Source organism: Lissotriton vulgaris, chromosome 3_1, assembly GCF_964263255.1.
Source record: "Lissotriton vulgaris chromosome 3_1, aLisVul1.2, whole genome shotgun sequence".
NCBI classification, from domain to species: domain Eukaryota; kingdom Metazoa; phylum Chordata; class Amphibia; order Caudata; family Salamandridae; genus Lissotriton; species Lissotriton vulgaris.
In genome coordinates this window covers 575,328,605-575,349,798 of record NC_141689.1, presented here as the reverse complement: position 1 = coordinate 575,349,798, position 21,194 = coordinate 575,328,605, and the positions used below count along the sequence as shown (strand labels likewise).

Sequence of the window (21,194 nt, the reverse complement as noted above, 5' to 3'; positions counted from 1 at the left end):
AATCTAGCTGATAATTATCTATCTGCAAAACGCATAGAAAGAGAAAGAAACAAGGAGAATTAAAGATATTCTTTCTCATAATGCCTCTCCTGGGAAGGCGTATCTTTTTAGCATATTCCCAGGTTTAATAGTGCTGGTCAATCTGGGAATGCGTATCTTCTTTACCCAGTTGCTGATCCATCCCTTAACTAGCGCCGAGACGCCCACGGGTATTCGCCGCGCTCTACAAATGTCAATAAATAAATAAATAAATAAATAAAAACCATGGGAGTTGTGTGGGACCACCCATGCAACATGCTTGGAAAGCCACTCTAGCATAGAGTAAGGCGAAATTGTGCTGCATTGCTTTACTCAAGCCTTATCAAGGCAATCAGGGCCATGCAAAGTGGCCTTGCGAGGCTTCATAAATCACACTTAGTAATTGCATCGCACAAGTACCCTGTCGCGTGGTGCAAACATGACGCAACTGGGTCATAAATATGGCCCCAAGGATTTACGCAGTTTGTGGGAAAGGTGATGTGTGACCTCATAAGCTCTGACGAAAAGTATATTGTAAATCACCTCAGATTTCCAGGATGCTTTAAAGGAAATCGACCATTCGCATTGTTCCTTCATAGCTCAGAGAACTCCTTGGTGACTATCAATATCTTTAATATATGATAGGGGGACTACATGCCATACATCTAATCAGATACAGTTTTAATTATGTATTGTTAACAACAGAAAATCTGCACATGTTTAATAACAGACAATGATTTAACATTTTTTATTGTTGTTTATTTTCTGTTCAGCGTCATATGAAGAAGACCCAACTTCAGCAGGTAAGAATACTTAAAAACATTTCTAATTAGCATGGTTTTCAATTTATACATTTTGTTCAAATTATCATTTTATTATTTGAAAAATATTGTTAATATAAATTGTTTATGTATATGTATTTAGCCTACTTGACAAATGTATTACGGAATTAATATATCTGACTCCTGTACTAATGTTTCATAGAGGGCAAATCAGGTAAGGAACAGAGAAACATATGGTTTTTCTGCTTGCACCAGTAGTGTTTAGGGTGACTTCACCTTCTAACAAAGACAGTAGGTCTGGGATAATTTAAGAGTATGTGTTTTTTATTTTGATGGGTTGTGAGGTGTTGGTGTGTTACATCCCCATTTTTGAGATCACACTAGAATTTTTGAAACTATGAATTACGCGGAGAAGGAAAAATCTGGAAGGAGTATCTTACTTCTTCCCTCCTGAGCTATGCTGAGGTAGGAGAGTGTTAGCAGTTCTGTCATAGAATTCCTCTCCTGCAGGTGGTGTATTGAGCCTTGCCTGCACACCAGCATCTTTAACCACACACAGAAGTTAGTATTGTTGCAGTGATTCTGCACATACACAGAAATATGTGCAGGAAAACAGGACCTCGGTGTATAGGGGTTGTACCTTCCTACCACCTTAGTACCCAAAATCCCTAAACTGAGTAGCTATTGTGTCTCATTCATTCTCCTACAGTCACAAAGTTACAAATGATTAGACAACCCAGAAGACAACACTCCTGACTCTCCTAGGAATCGCAGTAGGAAAACGTACCCTTTTGCTCACTCACTCATAATTGTCCACAATAAAAATTGTCAGAGTCATGGTTATAGTTCAAAATGTTTATTTTAACTATTGTGGTATATGATGCAGTATACAAGCCACTACCAGCAGCAAAATGTATAAACCAGAACAGTTAGCATTGTTACAATTCCATGGAATATAAAGGGAGATGTCGTCATATACAGTCAGTGGAAAAAGGACTATAAGGCCTAACCACCCTCCCCTTGGTAAGTGGAAGTTTATTATATAAAGGAAGGTCTCTGGGCTTTGTCAGCAGACCCCATGCCTTAGTGCCTAGATGAAAGTGTTATATCATAGGAACATCATAACTCTTATCCACGGATAGGTCCCTCTCCAAGTGTGATTGAACAACATGCATCTCCGTAATATCAAAGCACGAGTTTTCAGCAGTGCAGCTGTGTTAGCATGTTTTGTCTAGGTACTAGGGACTGACCAGAACAGAATAACACGGGGCTTTGTAAACAACCTTGCACATCGTATTCAGACTAAACTCCAGGAACAGGCAGAGAATGCAGAAAGCAGAGAGTTCTCATGTGAAAGGCACTAACAGAGTCTTGCACAATAAAGTCATGTGTAGAAGCAGCATCCTGGCAGCAGAGCTCATGCTAACTTAGCAATGTCGAAAATGACTCGAACAGCCACATACCAGTATCTTGCACAACATTGCTACTTATTATACACTATTTGTGTACAAATCACGCTCATTCGAATATTTTTTAGTTTTGTATATAACTCAACATTTAATCTAAAGGTATGGTTTGGTAGTTCATCATAATGTACCGAGTGATGTAAAGCTTCCATGTGTTCTTGATTGGGCCATTAGTCCATGTTTCATCATCCCTCCATCAACTAGTCTGTCCATTTAACCATGCCCCTCACCTTTTTCTGAAATGCCTCTCTTGTGAGTGGTGTTCCCTGGAGGATGGATCATCTCATGCTGGGCTCCTATTTTGTAACAGTGATGAACAATGGGCCTTGTTCAACATATAGTACTTCATACACAGAAACCTACTTTTTTTCTTCTTCCTACAAGATGGAACTGGCAAGGACATCTTTCCTTATAGTCACATTTCAGGTTATGTGCTCATGAAAAAAGTATCAATGAATGGACATCTTCCTTCTTCGATTATTAGCATGCTATTGTGTGGATAGACAGAAAGTGTGTGAATGCAGAGTGGCCTAAGTGGGAATATTGAACCATTTGCAGTATATAATCTGAAGTCCTTAAGTATGGCAAAGAAGCACCCATGATGGATGTTCTCCTACCAACCCTTGTATCTTTAGAATAGTACACGTTACTATCTCTGTGTCATTCAAACAAATTCTTCTTGGCTGTCTTCCCACACATCCTCTTTCTGTATTTTGTTTATGTCTGTCATGTCATGTCCCAAATTAATTTTACTTTTTATTTCCTCCCTATCTTTTGGCTAGACACGTAAAGCTAGCTACTCATTCTACCTGTTCTCAGTGTTAACAGGTGACCTTATGGTTGCTTAAAGTGCTACACAGATAAGCAAAATAACATGGCTTAAAATAATCACAGCCAAGAATTAAAGTCCCTTTTGACTGAAATTCTAAAATATTTTATTTACTTTAATGATATACTGGTTTTCTCTAAATCTCTCTCTGTCTTTGGCTCTCCCTATAGGTCTTATAATGTTCCTCTGCATAGGAAATTCGAATATTATTCCTCTGCATAGGAAATTCGAATATTATGTAAAGGTGGGTGACAGTCCATCTCAAATAATAATCGCAATCTTTGTCACAATGACCCAATAAAGTCACTAAATAAACATGTGCTTAATCCTCTGGTAGCTTAGCAAAAAATCAGCCAGGTTTAACTTAGAGGCAATGTGCAAATTATTTATGCAGCACTCAAACAGTAAAAAAGTGAAAACACAAGACAAGAAAAATCCCAATATAATTAACAAAAAGAGAGAACATTTTAATGATTAGAATGGCATCAACAATCCAAAAAGTAAAACAGAAGACATTTATTTTTAAGGTGTGAATTAAAAATAGCTCCAAAAAGCACAAAGCGGCAACCATGGTTATCTGATGGAGTGAGACCAGTGTTCGACCTAGTCCGTGTTTGCAGGGTTATCCCTAAACTTTTTGCATTTTTATGACCTTTTTGTTGGCCTTACAACTCTGGGCACCTTACCACTGCTAACCAGTGCTAATGTGTATGTGCTCTCTCCTTTATATATGGCATGATTGGTTTACACCTGTTTGGCATATTTAATCTACTTATAGATCCCTTGTATAGTTGTATCCTGTTGGACCCTTCAGCCTTAGGGTGGTCTCCCCCTACATTTTTGCCCTTTTTGCCTTCCACTAGACCTCACATTTTTGTTGGACTTAGGACTATGGGCACCTTGCCACTGCTAAACAATGCTAAGGGGCAGGTGCTCTCCCCTAAAAACATGGTGACACTGGCATACCTGCCACAGGCCCCTGATACTGCAGTGAGGCCTACCCCTCCATAGACTTAACATTGGGAACCTCTAACTGGGACCTAATAGGTATGTCATGTTTGGAATAGTTAGAATGGTGGCGGGGAATCCTTTTTAGTGCTATATGGGGTTTGGGCACTACCATGGATTATAAATCCCACTTTTAGAAAGTGGACATTTTCCTGCCTGCACTTAGTTTGTGCATTGCAGACTCCCCCCTCCCATCTGCATGCAGATAGCCTTCCTGGGCTGTGAGGAGGGAGTGGTGATTCACGCCTTGACCCATGAATGAGCTGGGCCTGGCTGCCCCACAATAGACTTAACAACTCTGCCTTTGTCACTGTAGACAGCCAGGAGCCAGGTCAGGGGCGACAGGGAACACCCAAGAACCCCTAGACGCTTCCAGAAGCTTCTACCCACTTCTAGTGACTGGGCGCCAGGGTATCAAAGGGAGGGTCCTGGCCACACATCCTTGTTACACCACTGGATTAAGAAGAAACTCTGATGGAGTGAAGACTGCTGCACCAGGAGGATTGCCACTGCCTACTGAGCTGACTGCTCCCAGGAAACTGCTGCCCCACTAGCTGAGCTGCCCTGCTGCCTGCTGCCTGCTGATCTTGCCCTGCTAGAGGAATGCTAAAAATGTTCTCTTCTGACTGGGCACCTGGGTACTGGGGAATCACAAGAACCACAAACTACTGTCCCTGCAGCTGCCTAGCTTCAAGAAAGGACAACAGTGTTTTGTGACTGGAAACTGCCCCTGTCGTCACAACTGCTAGAGTGGGTGACTCGTTATTTAAATTGCCCCTACTTCCACTGCCACTCGCCCAAGTGGTTCATCAAGATCCCAGCGCGATCCACTGCTTGCCCAAAAATCACTGCCGCCGGCCCAAGATCTACAAAGGCGCTAGGAGTCAGAATTCACCATTGCCGGGTCAGGCGCCTAACTGCCCTTCAACCTGTAAGCACAGTGAAGGGAAGCGCAGGATGGCAATGTTCTCCGCCACCAGCCCAGGAGCCTCTGGAGCACCGCGCAGACTCCCCTCGCTGACGTCAGAGGGGAGCCGCACTGGGATTGGCTCGGCCCGGGGAGTTGCCTAGCAACAAGGAAGCGTCACCCAGTGAAGCCGCGCTGGAGCTGAGGAAGCATGAGGCATCCCGTCCCTGTGACCAGCTGCTGCCGGAGGAGAGACCGCGCCTCCACCAGGTAACCGGTCAGGCCAAGGGGCATGTGTGACCGGCTGAGGCAAGGGGGAGGAGCGGAACGGCGGGAGAGCTCTCGCGACCTCCCGTCTGGAGTGGTGGAGACCGGGGCTGGCACACAAAGGACAGTGCAGCTAATTTAGCTTTGCCAGTCTAACTCTTTGTGGCCGATTTCTTGCCATAAGCAAAGTGGGGCTAATTTAGAAGTGCCAGTCTGACTCTTTATGGCCGCATTGTTGCCATAAGCGCAGCGGGGCTTATTTAGAAGTGCCAGTCTGACTCTTTTTACAACTGCATTCTTGCTATAAGCATAGAGGGGTTCATTTAGAGGTACCAATCTGAATCTGTTGCGGCCGCATTCTTACTATAAGCACGGCAGGGGGAACTTGCCTAAAACTTTAGCTAAAGATTTTTATTTTTATAAATAACTGGTGTAGTGGCTATTTGTGGTGTTTCACTGTGCGGTGGTGGGTGCGTGTTACACAAATACTTTACACATTGTCTCTTAATTTAGGCATTACCGCTCTGCGCCAAGCTACCAGAGGGTGGTCTAGGGTACTTTGAGATTCACCCTGTCAGAACCAGTGGTTCCTACTTGTTTCTAACATATCCCATATGCCCAGGGCCTGTACATTTAATGCTGCAAGTGGGTCTGCAGTACTGCTTGACGTAGCCTTTCAAACCTGTCTCAGGCCTGCCATTGCAGAGCCATCATGCTCAGTTTACTGCCACTTTGACTTGGCATCTAACACTACTTGCCAATCCTTAAAATACCTCCTGTACTACATATAGGTAATCTGTAAGGTAGGCTCAAGGTAGCCCTACGGGTGGGATTGCTGTGTAAGTAAAAGGTAGGACATGTGCCTTTATTGTGCGGTATGTCCTTGTAGTGACAAACAGCCTATTTTTTTCTCACTACTGTGAGGCTTACTCCTCTCATAGGCTAGCATTGGGAGTTCCCTTATATATATTTACGTGGTAATTCCTGATCTGAAAGGAATAGTGTTACCATGTTTGATATGTTTAGAACGGAAGTAATAAATCCTGCTTACTGGTGTATGTTGATTTTACATTACTATTTTAGAATGCCACTTTTAGAAAGTGGGACTTTCTCTGTGCTTATGACTCTGTGTGCTTTGCAGCCTGACTCCAATTCACATCTTGGCCTGGGTGACAGCTACACGTTGTGCACCCTTTCCAGACAGCCATCCCACAGAAAGGTTTGGGTTCGACCAGGGCTGGACGGGGTACCCAAAGCAGCCCTGGCAAATTTTATCAGACAGCCCCCACAAAGTGCTTAGCGAGTGAGTGCAGCAAGTTAGCTTGACCACTACAAATGGGGTCTGGGGGTTCCTTCCCAAACTTTGGGGGGAAAAAATCAAAAATAGTGCTTTTCACAACACATTTTCATTACATATTTAATTGTATTAGCTTTTAAGTAGGATGACTCTACAGTGCACCAGGATACAAAAATTTTCTTGGGGCCCTTTAATGATTCCCTCACTATTGTCCTCCAGCAGTGCCCCTAAACTCTCCATTTCCCTTCTCACATGTATTTCAGTTGATTTAAAGTGCCTCTCATACCAATGTAGGGAGTCATAGCACTTTACATCTAAATAGCTTTTTACCACATCATGTGACGCGGAGGTGCCGCGTTCGAGTGTGCCCTGAGTTTTAGAGTATGGCCTGTATTTCTGCATCTACCCTTCTGTATCTGTGTCCAATCCCAGGAATGCAGAAACGCAAGGGTAGGTGCAGACGCACGGTCTGCCCTCTAAAGCTTGTGGCACTCCCAAAAGAGGCACCTACGCGCCACCTAATATGGTAAAAAGCGATTTAGCTTTAGGTTGGACCTTAAACCACACAGACAGTACGTTGCACTTTAGGGGCCCCAAAATTGTGTGGGGGAGTTTTTCATTATATATGTTGATGTCCTGACGAAGCGCCGTGGATCCTTCAGACCACTTTTTAGGCACGAAACATGTCAACTAATCAATGAGTGGGAAATCAGAGTGAAGCCTCCACCTAATGACTACAGGGTACTTTCTCCGCATAATCGTTATACACTGACTACGAGTTTCTTTCAAACCTCTAGGGTAGCATTTGCCTGTTATAGGTTTTTATTTCTTACAGGGCGGTCTATTTTATTAAAGTATAGCTTGTGACCTCCCCTATCAGTTTTTAACCCACAACCATGTTCCACTACTCCACCACACCAGTCACCTCACTTGCATGCATCATACGGCATCTCCGGAAAAGATCTCCATCATAGTGACCCTTTGGGGGACCTGTAGGACATTGCAGCGCCTGCCCTACTAGGAGCACCACCCTATGATGAAGAATTATGTGTGAGGGCAACATAAGACCGACTCATTGACTGTCCTCTTGACATAGGTCCAGAAACACCTGCCTGTTAGTAACACTTTTTCTCCTTTCTCAGGAACAGAAGCCACTTTTTTGATTCCAAAGATTTCTACAACCATGCAAATTAGGGTTAAAAAAAACGTTAAAATTCCCACATTTTAAACACTCAGGATCTCTCTCTCTCTTAGAGTTTCTCATTCAGGATTACTTTATTTCTTTTGCTGTCTCTGGACCTCACTCTCTCTAGGTCTCTCTCTTGGTGACTATGCACCTTTGTGCATTCAGAGCAGCAAGATGAGTAACAACGGGTTCATTTAGTAAACACTGAGAATCAGTATGTGATCTCCAAAAAAGGTATTTGTTGCTCTTTTTCTCTTGTCACACAATTATTTTTTTCTCAGTCTTTCCTTCTCCATGTCTACACCAGCAAATGTTTCATCCCTTTAACCTCCACCACTCAATATTGCCTTCTCTGTCATCCTTTCAAAGTCCCTCTTCTGTCTGTCTGTCTTTCAATACAAATATTCCGATTCCTCATCAATCTTCCTTAGCCATTCACCTTGGTATTTGTCTCCCTTCAGGCATTACACCACCAGTCCTTTTCTGCATCACCCTCCTTCTTCCCTCTTCCATCTCACTTCTGCCCTTCTATTGTATTCTTCTTTCATCCTTCTCTTGACATCACTTCCTTTCCTAGTGCTGTAGTTCAAATGATGTCCAGTAGACCAATATAGATTAAGTAGATGTTTATTTGAGTAGATAAGATGAAGAGCCCCACCAGGTGCAGCCTTCCTGCTGCTCTGCCTAATCTCCAGCTGACTCTCTCACTCACCCACCCAACATTCCACAGCTTCACCACACACCAACATTCCACATTCCAATCGAACTGGCTGAGCAGCAGGTATAACAGATATCTCTTCTTTACAGAATCCAGGATAACATTAGAAACCACACAATGCATATCTACCCAAAAAGCAAACAATAGGAAAGGAAAGTGCATGCACGATCGAGAATACCATTAAAGACTCTTGCATGCATGTTTACATAATACCAAACACAGAAGGCAATAAAGATGCATGGAAATATAAGGTGGTAAACATCCCACGCATAATGCATAATCGAGTAAGCCACATATTGCCACATTACTTATAGGAATGTTACACGTCTCAAAGGCAAACGTAATAAAACATCCATGTTACATAGTCAGTGTAAAGGCCGTGCATGCTGACCACAGGAGATGCAAGACAAAAAGATGTACAACAAACATGCAAAAAAGCTGTTAATTGTAAACATATACATATTTTAAATAACGGTAATACAAACACTATTAACACTCACTCAGCAGCTGTAGGGGTGGAAGGATCCTCCGTTTGTGCGGTGACCTTCAGCCTCTGACCACGGACGTCACCCCCGGCCTCGGACTGTCATCTTCACCGTCCCAGGCCGAGGGGGAGAGGGCTTTGAGCAGGTGTCTGCGCAGGTTATACACCCATCCATCAGAGCATCTTCGGGAAGCCAGGTCTTCGTCCACTCTCAGTATCCTGAGCGTGCTGTTGGTACTCCTCCACCTTAGAGAGGAGATTCCTGAACATGTAATAAGATGAAGAGTATTGAAGAAAACATGACAATACTGGAAAGCTATCTGATACTTGGGAAGAACCAGAAATTATGCCAAACAGTAATTCAAAATAGAACAACTCAGTAGGAGACAGAGAATCTTGTACATGAACAGATGTATCCTGCAGGAACATCAAGTGCAATCTGGTGGCTTCAAGAGGCTGAGGGCATCTATGCTGCTGGTCCCAAAACATCCAAATAAAGTAAAATCACAACACAGCAAAGAGACTCTTTCAACGCCGTGAGGGCAACGGCTTTCACTTACCTGCCTCTACCGCGTGAAGGCACGGCATCTCTCCCTGAGGTTCGCGTGGTGAGGGCAACGGCTGCAGTGTCATCACGCCGGACCCACCAGCAGAGGGAAAACTACATCATCCAGCTGCCCCGGGGTCCGGCGCAGCATTAGTGACGCTCCCAATGCGCCCGGAGGCGGTTTAAGAGCGAGGAGCGCCGTACGCGCTCGGGGGACACAGCAAAGAGACTCTTTCCACGCCGTGAGGGCAACAGCTTTTACTCACCTGCCTCTACCGCCGTGAGGGAAATGGCATCTTCTTCCTAAGGTTGAGGCACTTTAAGAGCAAGGAAAGCCTCCCGCCTTGCGGGATGCACGCGGGCAGCGCCGGGAGAAGCCCAGGACAAGGGCGGGACCGTCTGTGGCCATCCAGGGCCGGAAGGGGCTGGGCTGGGCCACCACTCTAACATCTGCCCAAAATCAAGGTACTGTACCAAACCATCTTTTTGGCCGTCATATCATGGGGAAAAAGAGAACTGATGGCTGTAAACCTAATGGAGGGGGAGTGTAGTGACCTGACAGATGGGCGACTGGACAGGAGGGGACACTAGGACCCTCTGGGTCATGAGGGAGGTGACCAGGTCACCAGACTCCACATCCTGGTAGGGGACAGGAAGGGGACGGACACACAAGGAGGACTGAGCAAGGGGACGGACGTGCTGAGGCTCGCTGCTGCAAACACAATAAAGAATACTGCATACACTAACCTGAGTCCCGTGTGTGGTGTATTGGCAGTCCGGCTACAAAGATACGACAACTGGCGACGAGGGGAAACGAGCCGACGCGCAGATCGACGCGTGGATCGACGGTCGCATGCTGACCTTGCCATCAGGAGTAACCAGGTGCCCACCCTGGATAAGCTGGTAAACAAAGAAACAAAGAAATGAGGAGAGGAGCGATATCGGAGCCCACCCGACCGCCTCTGAAGCAGGCAAAAGAATTTTGCGGTAAGCGCGAAGCTTCGAAATTAGACGCGCGAGCTCTCGCCAGAGGCTGAGAGTCTCGGCGGCCATTTTAGATCCAGGCGGCTGGACCAATAGGAGGCGAGAGCGCGGTGGGCGGCCATTTTAGAGTCAGGCGAGAGCGAGATTTCGAGCGCGAAATCTCGCGAGATTTCGAGCGCGAAATCTCGCGAGAAGAGCGGCGGCCATTTCAAAAAGGACATCAACAAAAAAAGACATTGGAAACAACAGAGCAGCCATTACAGAGTCAGGCAAAAGAAAAAAAAGAAGGAAAGGTGCCAAAAGAGTGAAAAAAGAGCAAGAGAAGCTAAAAGAAAGGTTCAGAGAAAGGAGAGAAAAGCAAAAAAAAAAAAGGTGCCAACTCAAGCAGCAATGGAGCAATAAAGCACATGCAAATGCAAAATAAATAAATAAACAAATAAACAAAGAAAAAAAAGAAAAAGGAGAAACAACAAAGAGAAAAGGTCAAAAGAAACAGGAAACGCAGAAAAGAACAAAAGAGTGCCTGGAAGAGCACCTAGAAGAGAAGAGTGCCAGGAAGAGCACAAGAAACAACAAAAAAAAGTGCCTGGAAAAGCACAGAGAATAGAAGAGTGCCGGAAGAGCACGGAGAATAGAAGAGTGCCAGGAGGAGCACCGGAAACAACAAAAGAGTGTTAGGAAGAGCACACGAAAAAGTGCCAGGAAGAGCACAGAGAATAGAAGAGATGGCAGAAACTAAACCAGAAGGACAAAGTGCACAATACAGAAGACCGCCACTCTTCAAGTTGTTTGAGCCACAAGTAGGATTTAGAGAACAAACGTCACTAGAGAATATCACGTCGCTAGCAAGAGCGGAGGCAAGAGCGACAGCACACGCTAAGGAAATGAAGCGAGGAAAAGACAAAAAAGTGGGACAAGATCGCGCGGGCAGCTGGAAAAAAGACAGGAATGAACAGGCCACGAGGAAACACCATGAAGGAACATGCTACAGAGGTGGACTTGAATTTCCACATCGAGGCCCACGCCTAACATTTGGCAAGATGTGCAAGAAATGGAACGGGAGAAATGACCATGCCAGCGCACGCCAAGGAGTGCAGTTCAGGAACGACAGAGGAAGACCACGGAGAACGCAAGTGTCAACAAGTAGACATGTTGAAAAAGGAACAAGGAGCTCATCACTAGAATCGGGCGAGGAAGAAGAAGAAGAGGAAGAAGAAGAAAGGACTATAGGACTATATCGTATGATGGATGTTACCACAGAGTTAACGGATGAAGATGAAAAAGGAAAAAGAAGGTGCCTGGTGGGCAAAAGCAAAATGGAAAAGACAGAGTACGTGACTATAGGAGTAGGGTCACACAAAACAAAGTTTGTATTGGACAGCGGGGCAACATGTAACATCATGTGTGTATCGGAATACGGAAAGACGAAGAGAAAGCAGACGTCGAGACTGTCCCGAGTCGAGGTTTTCACTTGGGGGTCACGGAAACAAGTGACAAACATGGGGAAATTTACAGAAGAGCAGACACACAAAGACCAAAGGACCAAAGAGGACATTCATGTGTTGAAGGGCGACATCACGGCGCCATGTTTGCTGGGCATCATCACAGCTCCAACAATGGGTCTCATGGCCATGACATACAACATGCCAGAAAGAAGAAGCATCCTAAAAGAATACCTCAAGCAGCGCACTAAACTAACTGTAAATGCCAGCCCAGTGGGACTGGGAGCAATATTGGCGCAATTCAAACAAGGAAAAGATTCCCCGAGACATATGGTGGCATGTGGGAGCAAAAGTCTATCAAACGTAGAAGAAGGATACTCCAAGCTGGGATACCCACAGCCGGGAAAAGAGAGCCTGGTGGCAGTGTGGGCGTGTGAACACTACCACATGGCCATCCACAGAAAGCTGTTCAAAATAATAACAGATCACCAAGCACTGGTAACAACAGGCGGACACCGAAAAGGAATGAGACCGCTCAGGATAGAGAAGTGGGGGACAATACTGATGGATCATAACTTCAAAAGGATACACAAGACGGGGAAGGAACACAATACAGCAGACGATATATCAAAGCAAACGCTACCACAAGTGCCCCAAGCGACAACCATGGTGGAGGAACATCTAAACTTTGCACTGAAGCGTAACACACTGGCAATGATAACAATAAAAGAACTAGAACGAGAGACAAAAAAAGACATCACCATGCAGACCATAATGAAGGTGACCAAACAGCAAAGAGGGAGGCACCCCAACAACAACAACAGCTGGGAAAAAAAAGTATTGAAGGAAGAGCTGTTGGTGTTCAAAAAGATTAGCGAAGAACTATCAGAAAGCGAGAACGGAATAGTGATAAAAGGCACCAGGATAGCAATACCACGGACACTGAGAAGAAGGACAGCAGAATTGGCACATGAGTCACATAGAGGGATTGTGGCAACAAAAAAAATGGTGCGAGAAAAAGTATGGTTCCTGAGATTTGACAACATGGGAGAAGAAAGTGTGATGCACTGTCACATCTGGACAGAGTTGACAGCTGATTTCTACGGGCATTTGAAAGCAGGAAATTACCTACTGGTAGTAATGGATGAATTCTCCAGATTTCTCATAGGGAGACAAGTGGAATCAACATCAGCCAACGCAACTTTGCCAGCTCTGGATGACATATTGGCAGCATGGGTGTCACCGCAGACACAACAAACAGACAATGGACCACCATTGAAGTAGTGTGGCTCACTGGTTAGAGGCGGCAGACACGAGAGCAGAGGACGGCCCGGGACCAGGGTTCGATTCCCGATGCGGCAGGTTTCGGGACCAGGGTCAGCGGACTCGATAATTCTCTCGCCTCGGTGCCCACTCTGATCAGCGATCACACTCGGCAACTCTGGGCATTAGCTTGCCTCATCTTCACTAACGGCCCCACCAGACCGCCGGGGATGCCTGGTCTCACCCTGGAGATACCCATTAAGGGACCATCTCTCAGGGAAGCCAGGAAGGGTTTTGCAGCGGTCGAAGCGCCTTGGGACCCTACGGGTAAGTAGTGCGCTATATAAATGCCAATACACACACACAATACACACATTCTTCAACGATCGACGAATAGCGTCTCTGTGGCCGCAAGCAAACAGAATGGCCGAACGATCTATGGGAACAATCAAAAAGGCAACACAGAGCAACAAGCCAACACAGATCTCAATTGGACAAGCACTATGTCAGGTGCTGAGAGACTGTCGAAACACCCCTCACAACCAAACAAGAAGATGCTCTGCGGAGCTGGTGTTGGGGCGATCAATTGGAACGAGGGTGCCCCAAGTGAAAGAAGTGGAAAGGATGGAACAAAAAGACATAGCTGAAAGAGACAAAGAAGCGAAAACAAGAATGAAGGTGTATGTTGATCGAAAGAGACTCTGGACTCATACTTGGTAAAAAAAACAAGCATGTTAAACGAGGAAATTGAAAGATCAGAAAGAAGGCTCTCGCTGGTCCCAGGTCATACTATTACAGCCATGATACATGACATTCCAGCAACACAGACTGCATCCCCAGGTCTTCCTCGGGACCTAATAGATCTGGTTGATCCTTTCCCTATGTCAAGGAGTAATCATGTCCAGTCTTTAAATGTCTCCCCCTCTGGTTGTACTGAAGATGTGTCACTTTGTATTTCCCTGTCACCCACACCTGTTGTGAGACGGTGTACTAGGGCTGGTGAGTTGGTACCTCCTGGAAAGGTAAAACAGAAGGGGACAAGGCATTCAAAAGCAAAGATAAAAACATCTAAACAACCACCTCTGACTTCCCAACCTTCATTGGAGGACCTATCTAACACTATTTGGGTAACCCTCAAAGAAAAACTAGATCTTACTTTGACCCCTATCTTGTCTAGGATATCCTCCATTGAAGATAGGATGATTGCTTTGGAGCAAAATGGTGGTTTGGTATCCCAGCCTATTGCCTCCATAGCAGGAATAGCTTTACATCAGGTGTCGGATGGCCAGTCAGTTACCACAAAGGGGCAAGTATATCTACCCCCTTTAACTCAGGGCTTTTCGGCTGTAGAGGGGCTAGAACCAAAGGAACAAAACCTTGCAATTACTTCTGCAAAACACATTAGTGGACCAATAAACCAGGAGAGAGGGGCCCCGCTCACTACTACTGTAGCTATCGCTCTGGGTGTCTCCTCAGATATACATACTGAACCCCTACAAGGGAGAGAGCCATTCCAATTTATCCCTGAGGCCCTACCTTTAGTTCTCGTCTTGGCCAATGCTCCCCCTCTGGGACCTGGCCTAGTGGAAACGGTAGCTTCATTAGTTGATAAAGCTTTGCACTGGCTGACTAATAACATGAGAATATCCCCTAAGGGCAAACAACAACTAGCGGGGGAAATCATTATGGCTAGAAGGGTGACATGGCTAGGCATTGACAAGAAAAAATTTAGGGGCGATTGCATAGCTATACACTTTTCGAGTCCTCAAGTGCTGACTGATGTCTTGGGTAACTTACTCCCTCCCCAACTAAGGAACTCAGCAATAATCCCACTAACTCTAGAATTTTTCTACGATAGGAGTTGGTGTGTAACAAATTTAAGTAGATCTAGGTCAAGACGTTTCCTCCCATCCAGGCCATTTGGGAGGGCTACTCCACTTATGGTGGGTGGAATCAGTTTGAGAAATCGGTTTGGGCCTTGACTGATATGGAGGAATGCGATTGACTGCATGGTGACTATAATTATTCCCAGGGAGAAGAACCATTGAATAGTAGAGTGTACGATCTTTTGGATCAGGTTAAGGTAGTTATTAGTAAAGATTTGGAACCACTGTTAAAACCATTGGAACTACCGCAAGCGAATGTTACATCTACCCATATTAGTGACTCCCCACCAGTGATAGGTTTGAATTTTAACAAGGAACGTTATTTTTGTATAACAGGTAGTGATCCGCCAGAGACCAATTTCATAAAGCATTCCAATGTAGAGCAATTATTAGAGATAGAGGGTGACAATTCAGGAGTTGAGTATCCTTCGAACACATTTACTACTCCTCAAAAAAAGGAAAGGTTGTCCCTTCTCATATGGAATATTGCGGGAATTAATAACAAGCTATTATCTCCCGAATGGTGTAGGTTCAGTGACCAGCATGATATCAACCTCTTCCAGGAGTCTTGGTCAATAGCTCCAGTCTTCCGCCTGGGGTTTTTTAACTTCTATGTTCCCGCTATTAAAAAATCAAAAGGTCGGCCAGTAGGTGGCCTGATAATCTGGGTTCGCCAGACCCTACGATGTAAGGCTCAAAAAATCATGACCGCAATGAATGATATTATGACAGTCAGACTTGAATGGACAAATGGCCATAGGCTGGCTATTTTTATTGTTTATGCCAGGGGGATAGCTGGGGGACATATATCTAAGGTAATAGCCCCTCTTGACTCCCAGCTTGAGGTCCTCCCAGAGCAATTTATTCCTATAGTGGGTGGTGATTTTAATACAACCTTTGAACCACTCGGTCAAGAGGAACAGATTCTTACTGCTGACGAGGATAATAGATGGGGAATCCCACAACTAGAAGTACCCACTGTAAAGAGATGGTCAGCTGTAGCTATACAATTAAAGGCTATGTGCCTAGAAAGAGGGCTAAGAGCAGCTAATGGTAGAACCCCTTCTGACCGACAGGGAGAAAACACATTTGATAATGGAAGGTGCAGTAGTCAAATAGATTATTTGTTGGTGGTTGTAAGATCATGGCATTACCTGGTAGACATGGCCATTAAACCCAGGCTAGAAAGCGACCATAATCCCCTTTGTTCGAAATTTCAAGCGCAAACGGGGGCTAGAGATGTCACCCCAAGGGGAGGGATGGACACATTAGACATTGTTGCCTCTAATAATATGCGCCACCTTAAATGGGGTAAATTTATTGGGAACCCTGAGAAATTGGAGGCGCTTAAAATTGAGGTTGTCCGTGAACTAGCACATCTGAACCCACAAATTTGTAGCCCGGACTTCCCCAAAATAATGCTAGAGGCACACAGCCATCTTTTTTCCAAACTTAAATCTTTTTTTAGTAAGGCAATAAACCCTGAAAAGGGAGACAAAAAGTTGTATATGGGTAGGTGGTATAACGACGCATGTAAATTAGCCCGCCAAAATCTGAGCGAGGAACTAAGGTCAAAGAATCCCCTTAGAGTGAGAGAGGCAAGGGATTCATGTAGACGTGCACAGAGAAACACCAAAAGACAGTGGGACGAGGATAGGTGGCGGGATTTGAAATCAGCTTGTGCAGCAAAAGACTCCAAGCAATTTTGGAACATCATTAAATGGGATAGGGGAGGATTATCAGAACCCCGCCAAAATAATGTTGCAAAATCCCAGTGGTTGGATTTCTTCAAACCGCAATACGCCCGTAGCCTGATAGAGAAAGAGTTCCCGCTACCTCCCACTATTTTTTACCAAAGCCAGCTCTTTACTGGCACTAGATTGTGTGACCGGGGGCAGAGCTCCGGGCATGGAGGGCATTCCTGCTGATGTCTTTTTAAGTGATAGACCGTCTTGGTGCCATTATTTTTCATTGCTAGCTAACGCATTGGCTAGGGGTGCTCCGGTCCCACTTTCGTGGAAAGGAGCCGAAATAATTCTGGTTTTTAAAAAGGGCGATAAATCCCTCCCAAGTAACTATAGACCTATAAGTCTTATAGACTCAGCTCAAAAACTTATAGGTCGACTAGTTCAAAATAAAATCCAAACATGGGCAGTGGAACACAACATTTTATCCCCATTCCAAGCCAGTTTTCGTCCCTGCACTAGTTCTATTGATCAAGTCTTTCACTTTATTGCACTTTATTGGAGGAATGTTTTAACTAAAGGGACACTTTATGCAGTCTTTGTAGACCTGAAATTGGCTTTCGATTTAGTGCTTCGCTCTAAACTTTGGAAAGTTCTTGCTGAATTAGGGATTTCCCCTGAGCTATTGACCTATATCGTCTGCTTACATGAGAACAACTTTGCTAGAATCAGATGGGGGGCACAGGGTGAGGTCACCGACCCATTCCCTGTCGAGCGAGGCGTTCGACAGGGGTGTGTCCCGACCGCCACGCTGTTTTCTCTACATAAATGGTATAGTGGAACATCTTCACAGTTCCCCCACAGATGCCCCTGTCCTAGCTGGGGTTCGCGTACCCGTCCTCCTGTTCGCGGACGATACGCTAATCGTCTCTCGGACTCCGAGTGGGCTCCAGAAGGCTGTCAATGCATTTGGGGAATTTTGCCAACTGCGTGGACTTGAGATTAATACCTCAAAAACCAAGTTCATGTCCCTGAATCAGCGAAAAACTTTTAAAGGCAAAATCCACCTGAATGATATTCCCTTAGAGGAAGTGGAGGCCTTTACCTATCTAGGTATCTTACTCCAGAGCAATATGGGTATGAAAGGTCACACAGACATGGCTATTTTAAAATTCCATCAACTTGCAGGTGCCCTTTCCTCTAGATATAAATCTTCTCTCACAAAGCCAATTACACCTGCTTTGGAGATTTATAATACAAAAGTATTAAGTGCTACTTTATATGGATCAGAGCTCTTGGGATTTACCAACCTGAGCCAACTGGCAAAATCAGAGAAAAAACTTCTACGTAGCTTGGTTGGTGTTCCCCAAAGCATTCCTACTGTTCCGCGTTTTCTTGATCTAGGTAGGAAAAATGCTGTGGACATAGATAGACTACGACCACTATTGTATTGGAGACGAATCTGTATCACCCCAGAATTGACTCATTACGCCCTTGCATTGAGGGTCAAGGCCCTCGCAATTTGAGAATTCGCTATTAATTGCGAGTTCTCAAATTGCGATTGCATTTAGGGAATCGAATTTTGCGATTCCTAAATGCAATGCATTAAAGTTAAAAAATCAGCGATTTTGCAAATAGGGGGCGCAAATTACCATGAAGTTGAACTTCATGGTAATTTGCAAAAACTATGAAAAATATACTTTTGTGCATTTTTCAAAGTTTCATGTTGCGCACACACATGCCCTTAGGGCATGTGTGTGCGCAACATATGTGCACATTTCAATTTCAGGGGGTGCAACAGGGTGTCCTTTTGACACCCTGGCACCCTTGAAATTGCATTCTCAATTTGCGATTCTATAATTGAGAGTCGCAAATTGAGAATGTCCACAGCGAGCTCACCACCATCTTCAATGCATCCATCAACACTGCCAACTTCCCTGAAGAATGGAAATATGCAGAAGTCTAGACTCTCCTCAAGAAACCATCCGTATACCCCAAAAAACTGAAGAACTAGATCCCTATCTCTCTGCTCCCCTTTCTCGCCAAAGTCTTCAAGAAGGCCATTAACCACCAATTCACAGCAGACAGGTCTACAGCACCGCACTCTGCATAGGAATCACCTCACACCTACCTGAGACTGCAAAATATACAGAACTCAAGGGCCAGACTCATTCTGGACCTCCCTAAATGGACCCACATCACCTCCCATCTCAAGATGCTCCACTGACTACCCTTTCAGAGAGATGTCAGTTCAATCAAGATGTTGATCCACACCTTCAAAGCCCTCCTCAACCAGGCACCCACATATATCAACTACCAACTGAACTTCCACCTTCCCACCAGACACCTGTGTTCCGACTCCCTCTGCCTCACTCACATGCCCCTCATCTGCTGCAGCAACAGGGGTGGACACTCATTCTCCTACCACTCTGCAAAGTCCTGGAATGACCTCCCACTTCAACTATGGACCTCATCATCCCTGTTCAAATTCAGGAAACGACTCAAGACCTGGCTGTTCAACTGAGCCCTGTCAGCAGCACTCTCACCACCTCTCGGGTGATTATCCGTGCCATACAAGCCCAGCTTGATTGAAATACAATACCATTTTTCCTGTGGGGCAGATGGGTGGTATTTTGATATTTGTATAGGTTGTAAAGGGTGTTTTCTTTTAAGTAGTGAGAGTATTTTATATGTGTGCAGTTACCTTGAGATATTGTCTTTTATGAGTGAGTTGTTGATTAGGTTGAGGAGGAATATGAATTGTTAGTACACAAGCCAATACTTAGCATGCTTTTAGTACAAAGTTTTTAGTTCGCAAATACCGTTACTTCGTAAGTTTTTAGTGTGCACGCTTTTATTCCGCAACTGCTTTTAAATGTAATAATAATGTTTTTAGTTTGCAATAAAATATAAAGTATATATGTACAACGCATTTTAGTCTTGTATAAATTAATGCAAATAGTAACCTATCCCCTAGGACGGGATGCCAGGGAAAAAGGGGTTTTTGGGTGGGGGTTAAGGAATTATTACTGGAGTCTTTTTTTAAATACTATTCTATTTTAATTATTACTATTCTTGAATATTTAAGACATCCTTTAAAAAAATTGTACGTTATAAATTAAAACAATGTTATTTTTTCATATTTATTACAGATTTCACAAATCAAACATACAACGTATATGTTAGTTTTAAAACATTAGAATTTTTTTTATATGTACACAACTTTTTCACAATCACCCCCTAACACTACGCTAAATACTAAATACAAATACGCTACCCTACACATCACACACATCACAACACTACCCACACCCTTAAAAACTACCCCCGACACTACCCTAACACCACAACACTACCCTAAACCCTAAAACACTACCCCAGCACGACCCTGCCCTTACCCCCAGTCCGTTCCCTACACTGAGACAATACCCTGCACGGCTAGCCGACACTACCCTAAACCCTCAAACACTACCCTACACTAAACAACAACACATCACTACCCTAAACCCTAAAACACTACTTTACACTACAATAACACCACAACACTACACTAAACCCTAAAAAACTACCCCCAGCACAACCCTGCTCCTACCCCTAGTCTGGTCCCTACATTGAAACACTACCCTGCACGACCACCCGACACTACCCTAAACCCTAAAGAAATACCCCCAGCACAACTCTGCCCCTACCCCTAGTCCGTTCCCTACACTGAAACACTACCCTGCACAACCACCCGACACTATCCTAAACCCTAAAACGCTACTCTACACCACAAAAACACAACTACACCCCCCTAAACCCTAAAACACTACCCCAGCACGACCCTGCCCCTACCCCCAGTCCAGTACCTACACTGAAACACTACCCTGCATGACCAACGGACACTACCCTAAACCCAAATACAATACTCTACACTACAAAAACACAACTACACTACCCTAAAACGTAAATGTCTACCCCCTGTACGACCCTCCCCCTACCCTAAACTCTTAAAAACTACACATCCCCTCTTACCCCTCTCTCCTCGTGGTTCCTCTCTTCTCCTTCATGCGTGGTTTCCCTCTTCTCCTGCTTCCTGCATAGTCAGTGGTGCACATCGTCCTCTCGTGCGTCATCCCACGTGCACATAGTCCTCTCATCCTCTACGTGCCTTGAGCTCATTGTGTAGTGCATTTGCCCCTGTGCACGCTGACCAGGGGTCCGCCACCTGCGCACTCAGGGCCCACTATGCTCTGTGTCTTGGCTGTACGTCCCCCTGCTCAGCCCCCACAGGAAATTCCCCTTGGAGGTGGGCGCGCGCTAAACGCACTGATAAGGTAATGTTTTATTCTATCCGTGTGCTAAAAGAGGGCAGTGAATTAAGATGGCCGACGCAGGAAAACAGCAGTTCCTAAATCAACACTCACGCTTAGAAAGCCATTACAA

The 21,194-nt window shown here is 44.8% G+C and overlaps 1 protein-coding gene across 2 annotated transcripts in view; it reads left to right on the top strand.

Annotated features, from left to right (window-relative positions):
- EDIL3 (EGF like and discoidin domains 3) overlaps positions 1-21,194 on the top strand; it is a 1,521,395-nt gene that overhangs the window by 563,954 nt on the left and 936,247 nt on the right. For both annotated transcript variants that reach the window (XM_086960856.1, XM_086960857.1), the window contains one exon: positions 792-821. In XM_086960856.1, coding sequence (XP_086816982.1) covers positions 792-821 — 30 coding nt within the window. The remainder of the gene's footprint in view (positions 1-791; positions 822-21,194) is intronic.